The sequence below is a fragment of the Xenopus laevis genome, chromosome 3L, assembly GCF_017654675.1.
Source record: "Xenopus laevis strain J_2021 chromosome 3L, Xenopus_laevis_v10.1, whole genome shotgun sequence".
Classification (NCBI taxonomy): Eukaryota; Metazoa; Chordata; class Amphibia; order Anura; family Pipidae; genus Xenopus; species Xenopus laevis.
The window spans coordinates 84,075,837-84,092,786 of NC_054375.1; the positions used below are offsets into that span (position 1 = coordinate 84,075,837).

Sequence of the window (16,950 nt, forward strand, 5' to 3'; positions counted from 1 at the left end):
AGGAATAATATGAGGGCAGCCGTGTGAGCAGCTCCTCTACAAATACAGATCCGTCAAAATGTAAAAGCCTTAAAGCGAACTTAAGTATTAGGGGAAACTATTGTAATATGAAAATGTAATTTTGCATTTTGTCATCTACAAATAAGGAGCTTTATAAATATAATCAATTAAAAAATGATGTACCATTTCTGAAATAATAAGTTACTCTTCATGCAGAAATCTGTCTCTTTGCATGCAGAAATCAAAGTCCTTCTGAATGACAGTTTTGCCAAATACAATGTTATCTGTTCCCTTTGCCAAGACAATAGGGCTAATTTATGAACATCGGGGCAAATGTGCACCTGGGTAATCACCATTGGCAGCCAATCAAAATGTTGCTTTCATTGTTCTACCTGCAGCTGGTTAACATGTTATAATCAGATTGGTTGCTATGGATTACTACCCAGGTGTGAATTTTCATAATGTATTAGATCTTAAAAATTAACAACTGAAACCTGCATGGAGAGTGCGAGTGCGAGAGAAAGATAATTTAACTTAAGAATACAATTTAGAAAAAGAATAACTGATTTCTGCGGGTAACACCACTGGGGCAATTCAGCACTATGCTGACATTATGTTAATAATAAGGTTCTAATATGGGTGATTTACTTGGTACAGAAAAGAAAATGCAGCTATGATTGCATTTACTTCATTTTGCACTAGATCTGTAGCCAGTATTATAAAGATAAATATTCACATGCCATCTTGTGGACACATTTCATTATTACATAAGGATGTTTAGGTATCCCCTTCACAACTCACTACAGGGTCTGCCAAGGAATAATTGGATGTTTTACTCCTACATCAATGTGAGCCAAATACACAGGACTCCCAGTATGAACATCTGTGTTCTTTTTAGAATGATACTGCAAAGCTTGGCCAGGCATGTGGTTGGTCATATTACAGTGTTCATACAAACCAACTGCATTCTAATAAAAGTTTAATTCATGTATTTGGTTATTTCAGCCACACTCATTCATTACAGATGCATAAAATCAAGCACACAGCCTTGCAATGACATTTGCAAAAGAATAGGCCCTACTGAAGAGCTCAGTGACTTGTAACGTTGTGGTCAAGTGCTGAAGCACATAACAATTGTCTGTCTTTGTTTGCCGTCCTGAGTTCCAAACTGCCCCTAGAAGCAGCATCTGCACAAACAAATGCATAGGAAGAAAATTATACAGAACCTTAAAGAGATTAATGTACATTCATATTTTAAAAAGTACAGGAGCCAGTTACAGAGCACCTCATATTAAAGTTGGGGGATTTTACTTTGCTAGATACTAACAGAAGTAGTAGAACTGCCAGCACAGTCAAAACAAGCAATTTTTGAATTTCATGATCAAAGTAGTTACCCCAACTAGAAAATATGTTCTGATGTTGTGGATAACATCATGATTTTTATGGTGTCGTTTTTATGACTATATTACATTGAGTGCAAATTATTCATTTTTTTCTTTCAGAAACAGCCAGCACACCACAATGCAAGTCCTTTCAGGCACCTTTTTTGAAAACGTCTCCAATCTTCATCTTCAATCTTGCTTTTAACAAGGGTAAGGGAAGGTCTGGGGTGTCACAACCCATTAATTCTTAATGTATAAAATGTATTTGGGGCTATACTTTACCACCTCTCACTGTATATACTGTATCTCTACCTTTTTTCTTTCAATGTATAATATATTTAGAAGAGAAGTAGGGTTTTCATATCATATGTGATGCCTCGTGTCAAATTTTAAAATTAAAAAATGTACTTAATTTTAAAACATATATTTGATTATACTTGAGGAGGCTCTATGCATTTTGCAAAAACAGTTTCTCATTGGAATATGCTTTTAACACCACTAAATGAATTTCAAGCTTCCAAGCAAAGTTAAGCATGGTTAAAACAGCTCATAAGTCATATATGACATACGCTGCCCAATACAAACAGAAACTGGGTCAACAAAGACACATACCTTGAGAAAAGTACACACAGAATTCTTGTCTTAAAATTACACTGTTGTTAACATTTATTTACCTAGGAGGCAACTGTAAAAGGGTAAAGACCCACATATACCCTGTGTCTGTAAGCTGTATTATATTAGAGCCCAATGGCCTCACTTTGGTCAGCCATGCCATAAAGCATTGCCAGTAAACAAATTACCCTAACATAAAAGGGATGTTAAGAATTATTGCATACACAAAGTAACAAATAGCAAAATAAGAAATAACCTCAAAAAAGGCAGCTTCCATTCTTGCTTACACTTTGAGCTGAAGCATAAATATTCACATTTCCATGGACTGTCCCCAAGCAGACCACCTTGCCTCCATCTGTACGTATGTCAACTGTGTGGCTCTGAAACAGCAAAATTAAAAAAGATTATTCTCTGGCTAAGTTCTTGGGTTTAGTGGTGTAAGTGGATGTTTCTGGGCCCCACAGCAAATTCAATTATGGGCCACAAAACATTGGTATTCTATCAAGAAACATTTAAATGTAGGACCTCAGTGGGCCCTCTGCTCACCCCACAGCTTCCTCTGTAGTCATGATCCTGTTTGGGATAAAAATCCCTTTTCAATCAATAAATAGAAAAAATAAGGACAATTCTATCCTTATAATGCAAATCAGTTCCGGAAATCTCTATGGCATTTTGTGAAAGGAGCTGCAGCTATTCGTTCCCATGCAGCACTCTGCAACTTAAAGGAACAGTAATGTCAAAAAATTAAAAAAAAAAAAAAGTTTTTAAAGTAATAAAAATGTAATGCAGTGTTGCCCTGCAGTGGTAAAACTGATGTGTTTGCGTCAGAAACACTATTGTTTATATAAATAAGTGGCTATGTAGCAATGGGGGCAGCCATTCAAACGAGAAAAGGCTCAGGTTACACAGCAGATACATAGATAAGTTCTGTAGAACATAATGGTGTTATCTGTTATCCATTATTTAAACTGTGCCACATAGACTTTTTTCAATTTCTGCCGCAACTTATTCATTTGGACGACAGTAGTGTTTATGAAGCAAACAGATCAGTTTCACCAGTGCAGGGCAACATGACATAATATGGAGAGACCAGACTAGTGGTAGGAGGCAGAGAAGGTACATGCCTGGCACCCCCCAGCTTTGCGCCCCCTCTATAGTAGTGTTTCTGAAGCAAACCGATGTTTTACCAGAGAGGTGTATTACCTTAACTGACTGCAGAACACTGTCTCCTTTCTCAGTTTCGACATGGCAGTTGTCACATTCAATTTTTTTAACATTAACAGATCCAGTTCCTGTTGTCTTGATATTCACATCTAAAGTGAGAGGAAAGATTAACACTTTATTACCAATCCTGTTCAGTGCAGGTATGAGACTGTTAACCTGAATACAAAACACCATAACTTCAGGAAGTACAGGAAGGCCATCTGCCACACAGTTTAAGCAAAAACATATTTTTGTCCTATTTCTTGCTTTTTTACTTAGCTTCATAAATCCATGTTGGTAGCAAAACAGTTACATATAATTGATCTAATACCTGTACAAACTTAATGTTTTTATAAAAGACCAGTGAGAATGCGCTTTTTGATGAACATGTAGCCACATTTCTTTTATTACCCTCACTCGCACTAACTATATTATTACAATGGTGGGGGAAGCTGATAAATACACTGGGGTGCAAACTCTATATGCTTGTGGTGACTGCAGTAATTAAACTGTGTAATTTCATGGAACAGTCCCAATTTTCACAGCTCAGCCCAGTCCCGGTTTCTTACTGAAACGTTGCAACTTTCTCCGTGATCTCCTGCACTGATAAGCCAGAAAAAGATACGTTTCAGAAATGTATTTAAATAAGAGTCTTTTGACAGAGAGAAAAGTGCAGCTGCACTTGGATATATTTGTAACAATTTAAGATAAGCAAAAATACAAATGTAACTGTTTAATATAATCAAGTCTCTCGAGGAAAGTGTGACTTGCAGTTTAAAGGGCAATTCACCTTCAATAGCAAAACTGTAATAACACATAAAAACCCGACCCTAAAACCGCAAGAAATGTGTTCAGACTTTCCATAACCTGCCAACCTTTTTAGCATAAAATGGGTGTGGTCGAAAAGTTTTCATCTCGCTATGCGAGGCAGATCTTTTTGTCCCTCTATTTGTTAAATGTTGTGAGGTATGGCCCACTGACAAATACAATTCTAAAAACCCTGTAGGAATGAACAAAATGTGGGTGAATTTTTGACAGATCTCACATTTTGATAAATCTTCCCCTAATAAAAGTTATTTCTTATTAATTTATTTGTCTAGAACAGAAAGTTCAATAGGGACCCACTTTTCTGATTCCCATTTTCTTCCTACAATGTATTGTTTGTTTGTTTTCATTAAAGTGCACACTTCTTTCCACATCTTCTAGGTATCATTTGAATGAGGGGGGTCAGTGCAAATCCATTAAGGTTCTCTCTGATATCTGTATAAATTGTAATAAAACTGTTCTTCGGGCCTCGGGCCCTTCTTCAGGTTTTTCATGGCAGGAAGAGGAACAATTGGATGCGGATCTGGGCCGGCGGTCCCATAAGAGAGGAGGCCCACTGAGTTTTTTTCAGGTGTCCCGCAGGCCCAGTCCGACCCTGCATATTAATGCCTTTAAGATTGGCTTAGTTATCTTGGACAAGCATATCATAAAGACACTATGGTACTACTAACATCTACAATATGGGCCTGATGTATAAAAATGTGAGATTAGAGTTTACCACAGAAAAATGAACCCACTTTCTATTAATTTCTATGCAATTAACTCTTTCACCTGCTGATAAATACACTTCTAAAAATCCCATAGGAATGAATATTGGATTATTGATACAATCACAAAAGTTGTCAGAAAATGTCAAACACAGTATAATTCTGCACATTCAGGGTGCATTTATTTCCACAAGTGTGAATTTGCAGAATTATACTGCGTTTGACCTTTTCTGACAACTTTTGTGATTGAATTATATGCTTGACTGGACGGAAGCAGTGAGAATTTAAGATCGTGAGTGAATCCATTCACATTTTGATACATCTGCCCCTTAGTATTGGTCTATATATATAATTGTGTGTAGGTATGTGAGGGGTACAAACTATTAGTGGGCAGGCCTGGACTGGGAGTCAAAATAGGCCCTGCCATTCCAAGTACACAGAGGCCCAAAGAGCCCCCTACCAGCCCACTATATGGTAACTTTCTATGGAACCATATAGCAGCCCCTCTGGCATTTGCCAGAACCCACAGTTGCCAGTCCTGGCCTGTTAGTGGGTCCTTCCCTTGTTGTGATGAAATGTGCAACTACAGCTCTACGTACCAAAACGGACGGGCGTAGTGACCTCTACACAAGTGTGGCTGTCAATGTCCCGCGAGCGGATGACCACCTGCCGGGAGCTCTCCTCGTACTTCACTTCAATGTTGTCAAGATCTAGACCGCGGTGCACATTCCGGTCCACACCACTAACCGTAACAAAAACCCGGTCTGCGAGCGGATAGGCGAGAGGGTCCTGTGAGCTCACTCTCACACTGCAGGGTAGCTGCACGTTAAGGCGGCTCTGCGGGCTGACAATCAGAGTCCATTGCTTCAGAGGCTTGTTCCGAGGCTCCGCTGCCCGGCTTCCCTTCCATCTGCACGCTGCTGCTGCTACCACCCGGGCCTTTTTCCCTGCCAAGCTCAGGCAGCAGTAGCCACGGTACACCAACGAACTCATCTCTCACCCATGAACCCCACTCCACCGCCTCGACACAAGTTCCACTAATGCGCCACACACTACAAGCCTTCATGGGAATTGTAGTTTAAAGGTTGTTTATTGCAGGGAAACCAAGCGAACGACGAACTACAAAGACCAGCATGCCTTGCGCCGGAGGTAAGTTGCGAAAACTATCGTCATCTGTTTGGTTCCAGCGTCATCCCAGTCTCAGTGTGCTGAAAGTCGGGAGCCCAAACTATAACCCAGTGCCACAAACTCCAGCACTACACTAGAGAATTTATTCATGTGCTACCTCAGGCCTTTAGCGGAGGGAGCGTGTGGACTTCCATTCACGAAAGCATTAATTGATTTAGACAAATTCCACAGACAAAAGTTGCCCCTTTATCATTTACATGTGATTGTATAATTGCTGCTGAAATACATCTCCTACCATCCAACGTGCAGCTTTATCTGTGGCGGATGCTGGAAGTTGTAGTTCAAGGCTATGAGGCGCCTCCGCCTCAACTTTCAGAAATCAAAGCTGGGGAATTTAGTTAGGCCACGCCTCTCTCTGGGGAAGCGTATTGGTGTTAGCGCTCGCTGTTACATTGAAGGGGCGTGATAAACCTCAATGTGTTACTAAGGCAACGGAAGCTAGCAATGTTGTGTTGCTCCTAATCCATGGGAGTGAAGCTGCTGTGCGACCGAGAAGCTAGTGAAGTGAGTATTAGTTGGACAGTGGATTTTATATGTAGTCAGAGAAATAAATCAGCTATGATAAAATACAAATCACTATGCTTATTTTACACCATCCCTCCCCATACTAGTGGAGCTTGGAAATGTCTGACTACAAGCAGCCTTTTATATTATTGTACCAAGATCATTTTGCACAGATCCAAACTGTGTACTGATTTTACCTTAGACACTGTATACTTAATGCTACATATATTGCTATAAGAAACATTATTACTACGGCGTGTTTTTATCATATCACAATCATTTGTATATTAAATATTTACACAGCTCTAATTCATTATTCATGACTATTACCCGATAAACTTCTTAATATTAAACTTAAAAGGAACGGAACATTTTAAGTACATCGTTATTAAATAATTATTTATCGTCGTATGCATAGGGTGTATAGAAAAACAGCCACGCTGATCTAGTTCAAAGTAGGTGGCTCATGTTGTGCGACTTCAACGCTAAGTTCTTTTTATCATATCTGTTTTCTGAACAACATATTTGCTTATGCTGTATATTTGCAAGTGTATTAAACATGCTGTATTTTCTTTTTGTTAATGCAGTTTATGTCTTACGTTTTATTTACTAGAAAGATGAGCAGTTTAGGAGAGGAGAAAGCTGAATTGAGTGACTCTTCCACAGAAGAGGAGGAAGAAGGTGAAGAGAAGCCATTATATCCCATAGCTCCGTCTAAAGCATGGGGAGGAGATACTAAAGATATATCAGCAAGTATTGCTTTCCAATACTTGGATGAGGTATGAAACAAGAGCATGATTCCAGCCAGGCCCAGACTGGCAATCTGTGGGTTCTGGCAAATGCCAGAGGGGCTACTGTAAAATGCCATAGAAAGTGACTACAAAGTGGGCTGGTGGGAGCTGTTTGGGCCTCTGTGTAATTGGAATGCCAGGGTCTATTTTGAATCCCAGTCCAGTCCTGATTCCAGCATAATTATAAGATAGATGACAACTTAATGTAATCACGCAAAACACTGGTTATACACTTGATAGCACCATCCAGTGAAATATTAGTTCCTAAATATAAATATGGTTGGTTAAGCAGACACTCTCTATACAGAGTTGTTCTTCTACAAAATGCATTCACCAGATATCTGTACTGTGATTGCTATTATGGTTGGCACTGTTCCTGAATTGTATTACAATCTGATTTCTCTCAATACTTCATCTAAGTATTGTATAGTTAGCATGAAGTATGCCCACACCTTCATGCATTTTAGTTTGATTTTTAAGGAAAACTACACCCCCAAAATGAATACTTAAGCAACAGAGTTTATATCAAATTAAGTGACATATTAAAGAATCTTATCAAACTGGTATATATATTTAAGTAAATATTGCCCTTTTACATCTCTTGCCTTGAACCACCATTTCATGATGGTCTGTGTACTGCCTCAGAGATCTGTCTGACCAGAAATACTACAACTCTTACTGTAACAGGAAGAAGTGTGGAAGCAAAAGACAGAACTATGTATTTTAATTGTCTCATGTGACCTAACATGTATGGTATGTTTGCGTGACTGTGAATCCTACAAGGGCCCTTATTTTTTAAAATGGCAATTTCTATTTAGGATTACCCAAAGGCACATACTGCTAAAAAAGTATATTATTATGAAAATGGTTAATTTACATGAAGCAGGGTTTTACATATGAGCTGTTTTATGCAATATCTTTTTATAGAGACCTACATTGTTCATGGGTGCTCCATTTGGTTTGTGGACCAAATGGAGCAAGTTCTTAGTTTACATTTAAACCATTTTGCTGTAATGTATCAACAATTAATTAAAAATCTCCTGTATGCAATACTGCTACTTTAAATAACTACATAAAAGAATGTGTGCAGTCTCATTAACAAGAAGTGAAACAAACTGAAAAAGCAAGATATTTATTCTGTTGTTGTTGCATATATTACTATAGCTTAATTTTATTTACATTTATACAAGAAATGCATTGTGAAATGCAGAAAGAAAGGAGATTATACAGCATATTGGTGTAGAATACAAGACCAAATACAGATTAAATACATAGATCTATTTTTGATAAAACAAAAGGTTATATTAAATAAAGGGAATGTTCATTTCCTCTGACAACTGGGTACTGATTTGCAAGCAGTTTTATTTAATTGTCTTCTATGGCAGAAAAGAATGAACATTTCATTTATTTTAATATAATAGAAATGTATGGTTCAGCATTACTAATCAGCAAAACTTTTTCTGCTTTACCTCGTGAGCTGAATAGTGATGAAAAAAATCTTAATTGGAGACTTTTTGTTCATTTTTTCAAGTTGTAACTGTAACTAATCATCATTAATGCATTTGAGATGTTTACACTACTGTTATGCCTATGCCCATTGTAAAGGTAGCTTGATGAGGAGTAGGATGAGTAGGATACAACAACATTTGGGGGGTTATTTATCAATGGTCGAATTTTAGAGCTTTGTGAGCTTTTTTAGACCTCGAATGAACTCACAACTCGAATGGTTTCTAATTTTAAAAAAAAAGATTCAACGTAAAAAACTTGAATCAGTCTAGACAGGGTGATAAGCTCTAATTGATCGCGTTTTCGAAACCCACCAAAAAAACCTGAACATCATGAAGGCTATTATCATCTTTACATGGTTCAAGGGACCTCTGCCATTGACTCATACTATACCTCAACAGGTTTTAGATGGTGTATTTTCAGATTCACGCTATTTCCAGGGTCGGGTATAATAACCTGAAAAATCGATTTTGACTAAAAAATACCCTCTAAATTTTTTGTGGAAAAAACAACTCGACCTTTGATAAATAACCACCTTGGTGGCAAAGGCAAACTAGATAAAGCAGAGAAATATAGCAACCATTTGCAAAAATACTAAGATGCCTTCTGTCTGTAATAATAATTAATATAAATGTTACTTGTTATTGGTTATCGCACCAGGGTGGACTAATATTAACCGGTCTACTTCTGTTTTTTAAAATGAGTATCCATTGCATATTTCTATATAATCAAAATAAGATACAACATGCCAAATGTGCCATTAAATATATAGCCTGCAACACGTGGTATATCTAGTGGGATGGGTCTAAACTATTTTTATTTACTTATGTGGTTTGTCCTGTCATCTGATTGTATGTCCTTCTGATGCTAAGGTTATGCATATTCCAGCCAAGTTTTAGTCAAGATACTTGTTTATCAGTAGACATTTACTATACCATTTACTATACCACACTATAACATCTGCAGTAGGCTTTCATTGTCTTCTAACTCCACTCCATCCTACCTACATCTAAATAACTACATATATGCAAATAAATAAGGCTTTCTGTGCAGATAATCAGTGTCAAAGTGGATCAATGGGCTACATAAAACAGTGTATAACATCTCTGTGTTAAAATTTGTTGCAATAAGTTTTTAGTTAAAAACTGTTTGCTTATTCCTTCACTTTTTTTTTTCCCGTTTAATATGCTTTGTTAAAATGCAACATCACCTATCATTCAATATTTATTATGTATGCTTATACTTGTATTCCACCACGGCTTCACTAATCCTCAGTTTACCTGGTTCCTATGATCAGATTTTCATACCAACTGAAAATACAGTAGTCATAAAGAAAATTGCATTTCAAATAATGTCACTTTCAGCAACATCAACTGCTCTAGAAAGTCGCTGTGAAATCTTACTATATAATCAGTTACACTGAGATTATCCACAGGTGGAAGGGGTAATTGCACAAAATAAATCATGCTAAAAAGTTATAAGTATTTGTAATTATAACGTTTTGCTTAATGAACGTCTCCTTAAAGTATTATAACCCTAAAAGATTTTTGGCTTCACAAGACAGGGTCTCAGTGCACCTAGACAATGCATGTTAAACTGGTAACAAGCAGTTTAACACGCAAGCAATTTTACTCAAGAAAGGTTTGTGAATTTTTTTGTTATATTTCTTCTTTTTTTTTTTTAAAGTACATTTTAAAATAAAGCAAAATGTAAATCCACTCAATGGCATATATTTATGTTTAGCCCAGTGGTGCAAATCTAAAGGATTTTATTTATGTATTTTTGTGATACACTTCTGCTTTGCAAAGCATTGGAATGAAAATGTTACAGGGATATTTATGGAAACATAAAGCTTTTCATGTAACTTTTAATTAGGGTGTAAAGCTTTTTGGTCTGATCATCATTTTAACAAATTTAAACGTTTGCCTGTAACTATTAAGCTGCTCATCTGAGACACCAGGCCAGGTACCCCAAAAAATGCCATCACGTACCCCTTTGTAGTCTTTCTTATAGTATTTGCCATTGAGATTAGCAGACATGCATGCATCAAACCACCAGCCTGAACTATAATAAAATCCACAGTTTCCAGAGGGATATCTGTCATTGTCTTTGTCAGGTGTAGTGAAGAATTTCTGATCATGGTTGTATTGTTTACTAAAGTGTAGGGCATCACCTGCTGTACCACTATAGTCACCAACAGTTAACCGATATTTAAGATATTCATTAGCTACATAAAACTGGTCATACTTAGCATATTCTCTAACACCCTTAAAATCCTCAAGCTCAATTCTTAATATTACATCACTGCTTTTGGTCAAAAGATGTAGCTTATCGTTTCCTAACCAAAACTCTCCAGTAAGGTTCCCAAAGCCATTTTTATAGTCATTCCAAGTCCGATTGAAACTTGTGCTGCCATCTCTGCGTATTTGTACCACTGTCCATCCTCCTCCCATTGATTCCATGTCACAGTATACTTCAAATGTTTTGTTCTTTGGATCCGGTGTCACACGGTAAATTCCATTCACCTTTTTATCCATCTTATAGTAATCAGAGCAATCTTTGTATAGCAGTTGGATACCTAAAAATAAAGAGAGTGTTATCAACATATTTGTTTGCTCAGAGATGTGTTTTCCCCACTTAAATTTGTATTGGAATTCCCATTTTGTATTGTAGTGTAAGATATTCAGTTACATAGTTAAGTTGAGTTGAAAAAAGATCAAAGTCCATCAAGTTCAACCCCTTCAAAGTGGCAACATCCTGCATGGAACCTATAGTTTTGCACATTTTAGTATCATAAGCAAACAGAGAAAGTACTTTCAATGCCTACCTCCTACCTTATTAATAAACAAGTTAAAATATAAACAACCAAGGGTCCGATTAGAAAATATTCCATTTACCACTACTCTTTGTAGGGTGGTTTTGATCCTTAAAGGCAAGGCAACCTAAAATGTATTTGATGGTAAGTCCTATATGTATAGACTTGGTATCAAATTGTAAACAGTAGCCCAAGTGCATGCTCTGGGCAGCAGTTGTTTACCTCAACTTAGGGACTGGCACAAAATACAGTATATACAAAACAAGTACATTCTGCACAGGAAAAGGTTAATAAACAACCCTGTTAAATCAGCTTCAGATATAACATCACTTTCTGGTTCTGATGAGTTTGGCATTTGTGCCCATCTTGCAGTTGTATACTTTATTTTAAATATGGTAGAGTGAAAGGAAAAATTTAGAAGCCGTGCTGTCTTACAAGGAAACAGTGGACAATGTAGTTAGCACAGTGGTTTCCTGTGTCATTTATTCATGTATTGAGCTGGACACATATCTTTGCAGCTGCTTTTGGTGATAACATATTATAAACCTTTCACTACGCCCAAACTACTGGCTACCAGCTTGAAAGGGAAATGACACAAATGGAGAACTTTGTGTCCTGCAGAAATCATAAACAGTAATATTTCACTCAAGTATCATAAGGGAAATTCTTCTGCAAGCACAGGAAACCAATTTTATTTTGTCCACAGGAATATATTAACTGTGACAGAGTTTACTAAATGATTCAGAAAAGCCATGTAATGTCAAGGAAATAAAAGATAACCTACAGCACTATAAATAATATGTTTTATTCTTAGGACAGTGGCGTAACTATATGTTATTGGGCCCCATAGCAAATTCAATTTAGGGCCCAAAATATTGATACATTGGTTTATTTTACCAATATATATTAAATTGCTCATTAATTAGAGCTTTACTTGGCCCCTACACTCCTGGGTCCCCCCTGCAGCCACAGGTTCTGCTTCCTCTATAGTTATGCTTTAGGGATACATGAAGAGCACACCCTTTGATTAAATTAGTCTGAATTAGCTTGACTGCAGGAAAGTTAATTGTGTATGGGGCGCAAAAAGAGCAGAATTCCCAGTTAAACTTACCATTGGTGGCTGGCAAAGTGCCACCTGACCATAGTTTTTTTTTTTTAACACAAGTCAATCAGGCAATTGGAATATTGGATGGAGTTGCAGCATAACAACAACAGAATTTGAAATCTATAAAATTCACAGATACGTACAACATGACCACATGTTCTAGTTTTTCATCCTCAGAAAAAGCAGTTAAACTTTATTTATAAAAATTCTTCTAATATATTTTTGGAAAAATGGCTTTATAAACATGTTAATAGTAATACACTTGAAACAAGCCAGCAAGCAAAAGAAACAGAGTCATGCACACCGGATTAATAAGCAAATGGGAATACACCCTAATATAAGTATCTAGAATCCCAAAATGACAGGGATGAAAAACACTTTGACATACAGTGATGCAATGTACATTTAAGTGCTTGTGTTGTTTGATGCTTTATTGCATCATTTGATGTCAAGAAATACATCAGCAGCTTGAAAGTAAAGCTTTTGTTCCTCATTTATCAACTGGAATATAAGGCGCTATACTTAGTAATTGCCTTAGCTTGCTGCGGTAAAAAAAAATTTGAAATGTGCTCTTAGCAGATACAACAAATGGAAAATTTAAGTAAAAAAGTAAAAAAAATGTATCACTGTGAGGTTCAAGATGAGTAGATACTTAAAGGGCACCTGTTAGACAAAAATATTATCCCCAACCAAAGGCTAATTGAGCCCGCATTCCAGTTAAGGATAATGTTTATTTTTTTTTAAATTAGCCCCCGCCAGTGCTAGAACACTTGAATCTGGAGGGAGTTCTCGGTGCGAGCTGCCATGTCGTACATAGGGCGCATAATACGCTTCTGACTTCACGCACATGCGCATAATGAGCAAGTTGCATCAGTCTTTTGCAGGCGATCACCCTGAAAAAAGTAAAAGACGCCTGTGTTTTTTGAGTCTTAGAAAATTTTTATACAAAAAATTGAGGAAGTCCTATCCACTCCATTGCACTTCGCCTGGTCTGAGGTGGCGAAGGCAAGTCTGGCGCAAGAGGTAACATTCAGTAAAATCCGCATCTTACTGAATTGCAGTGTTACATCCCTTCACCAGAGTGAAAATTCACCTGGCGATAGAGTGTGAATGATCGCTAGCATGTGTCTCTTTCGCTAGCGGAGTTACGCCTGCGCCCATTAGGGAATTGGCAAAGTACTGAAATGACGTCACACTGGTGAATTATCGCCAGCGTTAGTCACTTCGCCCTTTAGGGAATCTGCCCTACTATGCGCATGCTTGTGCCCGAAGATGGCCACTTTTGTCAGGGGCTCCCTCCTGCTGCAGGTGTCCTAGAGCTGGAGGGGGCAATTTAAAAAAAAAACTGTCCCCAACTGGCTCCTTTGGTTGGGGATAATATTTTCTGTGTGCATATACTGAAAGAATAGAGATAACATTTCCATTTGAGTTTCCATGTGCCTTGTTCACGTAACGCCAGATATTGTCCTTGAATAACTCTTTATACTTCTGATGCCTGGGCTCTTCCCAGTGCATGACCGACAGCACTGCTTGTTTGGGCAGCAAAACAAAACGACTGTTCTACACATTCCAATTTGGAAAGCAAAATACTCTACTAAATAGTTCTGTAATTCACAGTTTATAAAACACTGCTATTAACTATTATAGTGTCATAGTAGATTATGTAATAATTCACTTTTAGTTTATATAAGAGCCATGGCACACTTTGTGTTTAAATAAAAGTGCTAGATGTTTGCAGCATATTGTACTTGCACTGTAACAACTGAATTAAAACATCATGGTCTTTGGACTATCCCTATACCTTTAATTAGTCCCAGTGCAGAACTTGGAATATGAAAATATTGCTCTCAGTCACTTGAGTTCTTTGCCAAGTTATTTTTTTTGGAAACCATCACATGCAATAAAATGCAGAGAGCACCCATAAGCTAAGGCACCTGTGTCTGTGCTGAAATGCGTAGGTTTTTGTTTTTTTTATTTAATCCTTTCATTTAATATTGCTGGCATATTATTAAATAGGTCACAGCACATCCTCATTTCCTGTTTTTTATAAGTGTGGTTGAAATAAAGATGTTTGCAGCCAGTATTACTCCAGCCAGATCATTAGAAATGCACACTGATTGGTTATATAGTTAATATGGGTTGAAACAGTGTATTTTTCAACATCACTAACCCATATTAGACTAAAACCAACTGCAACATGTGTATGCTCTAATGTTTAGTTGAGTCTACAAGCAGATGTGGCAGTTGGAAACATACAGAAACATTTAACAGCTCAATTCACGGAGGAGTGTGATTCTGGACAATTACTGATGCAAATACCCAGACACTACAGGAATAGGATCTCCACTTCTCTGCACTCCAGCTGCTGAAAACTATTCTTCCCAGAATCCTCAGCTGGTGAAACTTCTAGTTCACAACAGCTTGGCATCTAAGAGCTGAGTATACTTGCTGTAGGAAAAGTAACATCATTATAAATCATAAATGCTGTACTTGGTTTTGCCTTTCTTCTATAGTAAATGTCAAGCTCAAACTTCTGTTTTTCTATCTTCAATGCAAAAGTTTTCAGTGTAGCACTCAAATTACACTAAAAGGGAAACTTATTAACAAGCAACTAATATAGTCTTATGGGATATATTATCAAGAATGCTTCGAAACTGGGGTTTCCTGAATAAGGGATCTTTATGTAATTTGGATCACCATAATGCTAAAAATCATTTAAACATTAAATGGTCCCTATAATATTGTAATATTACCACCAAACGAATTCATGCAAATTAGTTAGGGTCAAGTACAAGCCACTGTTTTATTATTACATGAAAAAGGGGAATAATCACTACAATTATAATTATTTGCTTAAATGGACTGTATGGGAGATGGGCTTCCTAGTATTCTGCATAACAGGTTTCCAAATGATGGATCCACACCTGTATTACTATTTGGCTGAATGGTTATTTGATATTTAATTTAATTACTCTTAAGTAAGCCAAATAAAATAATTATGGTGTGTTTGTTCCCTGTCTTGAAACAAGGCAGTTACTGTTAAACATTGTTGCAATAATTAAAATTTTTTGTTGGGAGCATGACCAATACTCACTTGGGTTGGCTTCCAGTGCTTGACAGTTGCTTGAGCATTTGTTGTCTAAATTGTTGAGCGCAAATGAAAGGTTTACCATTTTGGTGTCTACATATTGCTCTATAGTGTTCATATTAATAGGGCTAATCTTGCCCAGCTGTTCCTGAAGAGAGTTGATCTGATTTCTGGCATTCTTCAGACTGATTGACATCTTCTTCACCTTTGATTGCAACTCGTGTATATTGTTGTCCTGGCCACCATCAGTAGAATCTGGATTGTATTGCCCATTGTCTTTTTCTGGGGTGTCATCTGCCTGCAACTTGCAGTCCTGACAGGATTTCTTTAGGGCATTTACCATTTCCTTAAGGCTCTGCACCTCCTTGATTGTCTTTTCAAGAAGTTGGAACTGTTTTGGTAGCTGAATGGTCATGGATGGTAGGTTTATCTGGTAGGGACAGTTGCCATCGTCATCACATTTGCCCCCATTTTTCATTCTTATTGGACAAGAATTACCCACCTTTTCCCCCAAAGAGATTTCTTCTTCTGTTCCAGCATACATTGCTGCCAGAGAAAATAAAGTAGTTAAGCAAACGAGAGCCTTCATCTCTGCAGAGTCTGATCTGAGAAATGCAGAAATCAGCTTCAGTTTATATAGAAGCAGCAGCCTGTACTGTAAGAGGAAACTGAGCTTTTCTCAGAAATGGGTGGGATCTCTATAACAGGAGGATGTTACAAAGAACTTCATTGGAAAGAGAAATTCTGTTTTAATATGTGCAGATTCAGCACCTGCTAATAAATACATTTACTACTATTATTGTTTACTTCAAATCAGAATTGCTATATGATTAAAAATAAACAGAAAGATGGTACTGCAGTGTGCCAGCATTTCAGAGACAACAGAATGCTAGCTACTAAGAAACAGGTTCAAAACAAATGTTTGTCTACTATAACACTTAGGGGGTTATTTATTAAAGTCTAAATGCAAAAAACTAGAAAAATTCAAGTTTTTTTTATTATAAAATCCGAATGTTTAGTGGGAAAAAAACTTGAATTTTTCGAGATTTATTATACCCCGAGGCTTCAAAACGTCCAAATATGAAAATACACCATCTTCAACCTGTCTAGGTCCTGTAGAAGTTAATGGCAGAGGTAGTTAATGGTAGAGGTCCTATTTGCAATTTGAAGATATTACGGTCTGCGTTTGGTTTTCGAACATTTCAGACTTTTCCACTGATTTCA

At 37.1% G+C, this 16,950-nt stretch overlaps 3 protein-coding genes across 4 annotated transcripts in view; 1 reads left to right on the top strand and 2 right to left on the bottom strand.

Annotated features, from left to right (window-relative positions):
• Window positions 1-962: 962 nt before the first annotated feature.
• On the bottom strand, window positions 963-5,776 carry fam185a.L (family with sequence similarity 185 member A L homeolog). Its single transcript, NM_001096582.1, is given in 4 exon segments — window positions 963-1,187; window positions 2,282-2,374; window positions 3,198-3,307; window positions 5,329-5,776. Coding segments are annotated over 4 exon segments (750 nt in total). The 5' UTR covers window positions 5,723-5,776; the 3' UTR covers window positions 963-1,034.
• ccdc146.L (coiled-coil domain containing 146 L homeolog) overlaps window positions 5,746-16,950 on the top strand; it is a 60,453-nt gene continuing 49,248 nt past the window's right edge. The window contains exons 1-2 of one of the 2 annotated variants that reach the window (XM_018252683.2): window positions 5,746-5,878; window positions 7,035-7,200. In XM_018252683.2, coding sequence (XP_018108172.1) covers window positions 7,039-7,200 — 162 coding nt within the window. In that variant the 5' untranslated portion in view covers window positions 5,746-5,878; window positions 7,035-7,038. Of the gene's footprint in view, window positions 5,879-6,145; window positions 6,422-7,034; window positions 7,201-16,950 lie in introns of those variants that run through there. The other variant, XM_018252682.2, reaches the window with a different exon arrangement.
• On the bottom strand, window positions 10,470-16,333 carry fgl2.L (fibrinogen like 2 L homeolog). The gene is given in 2 exon segments (NM_001095019.2): window positions 10,470-11,296; window positions 15,733-16,333. Coding segments are annotated over 2 exon segments (1,290 nt in total). The 5' UTR covers window positions 16,316-16,333; the 3' UTR covers window positions 10,470-10,589.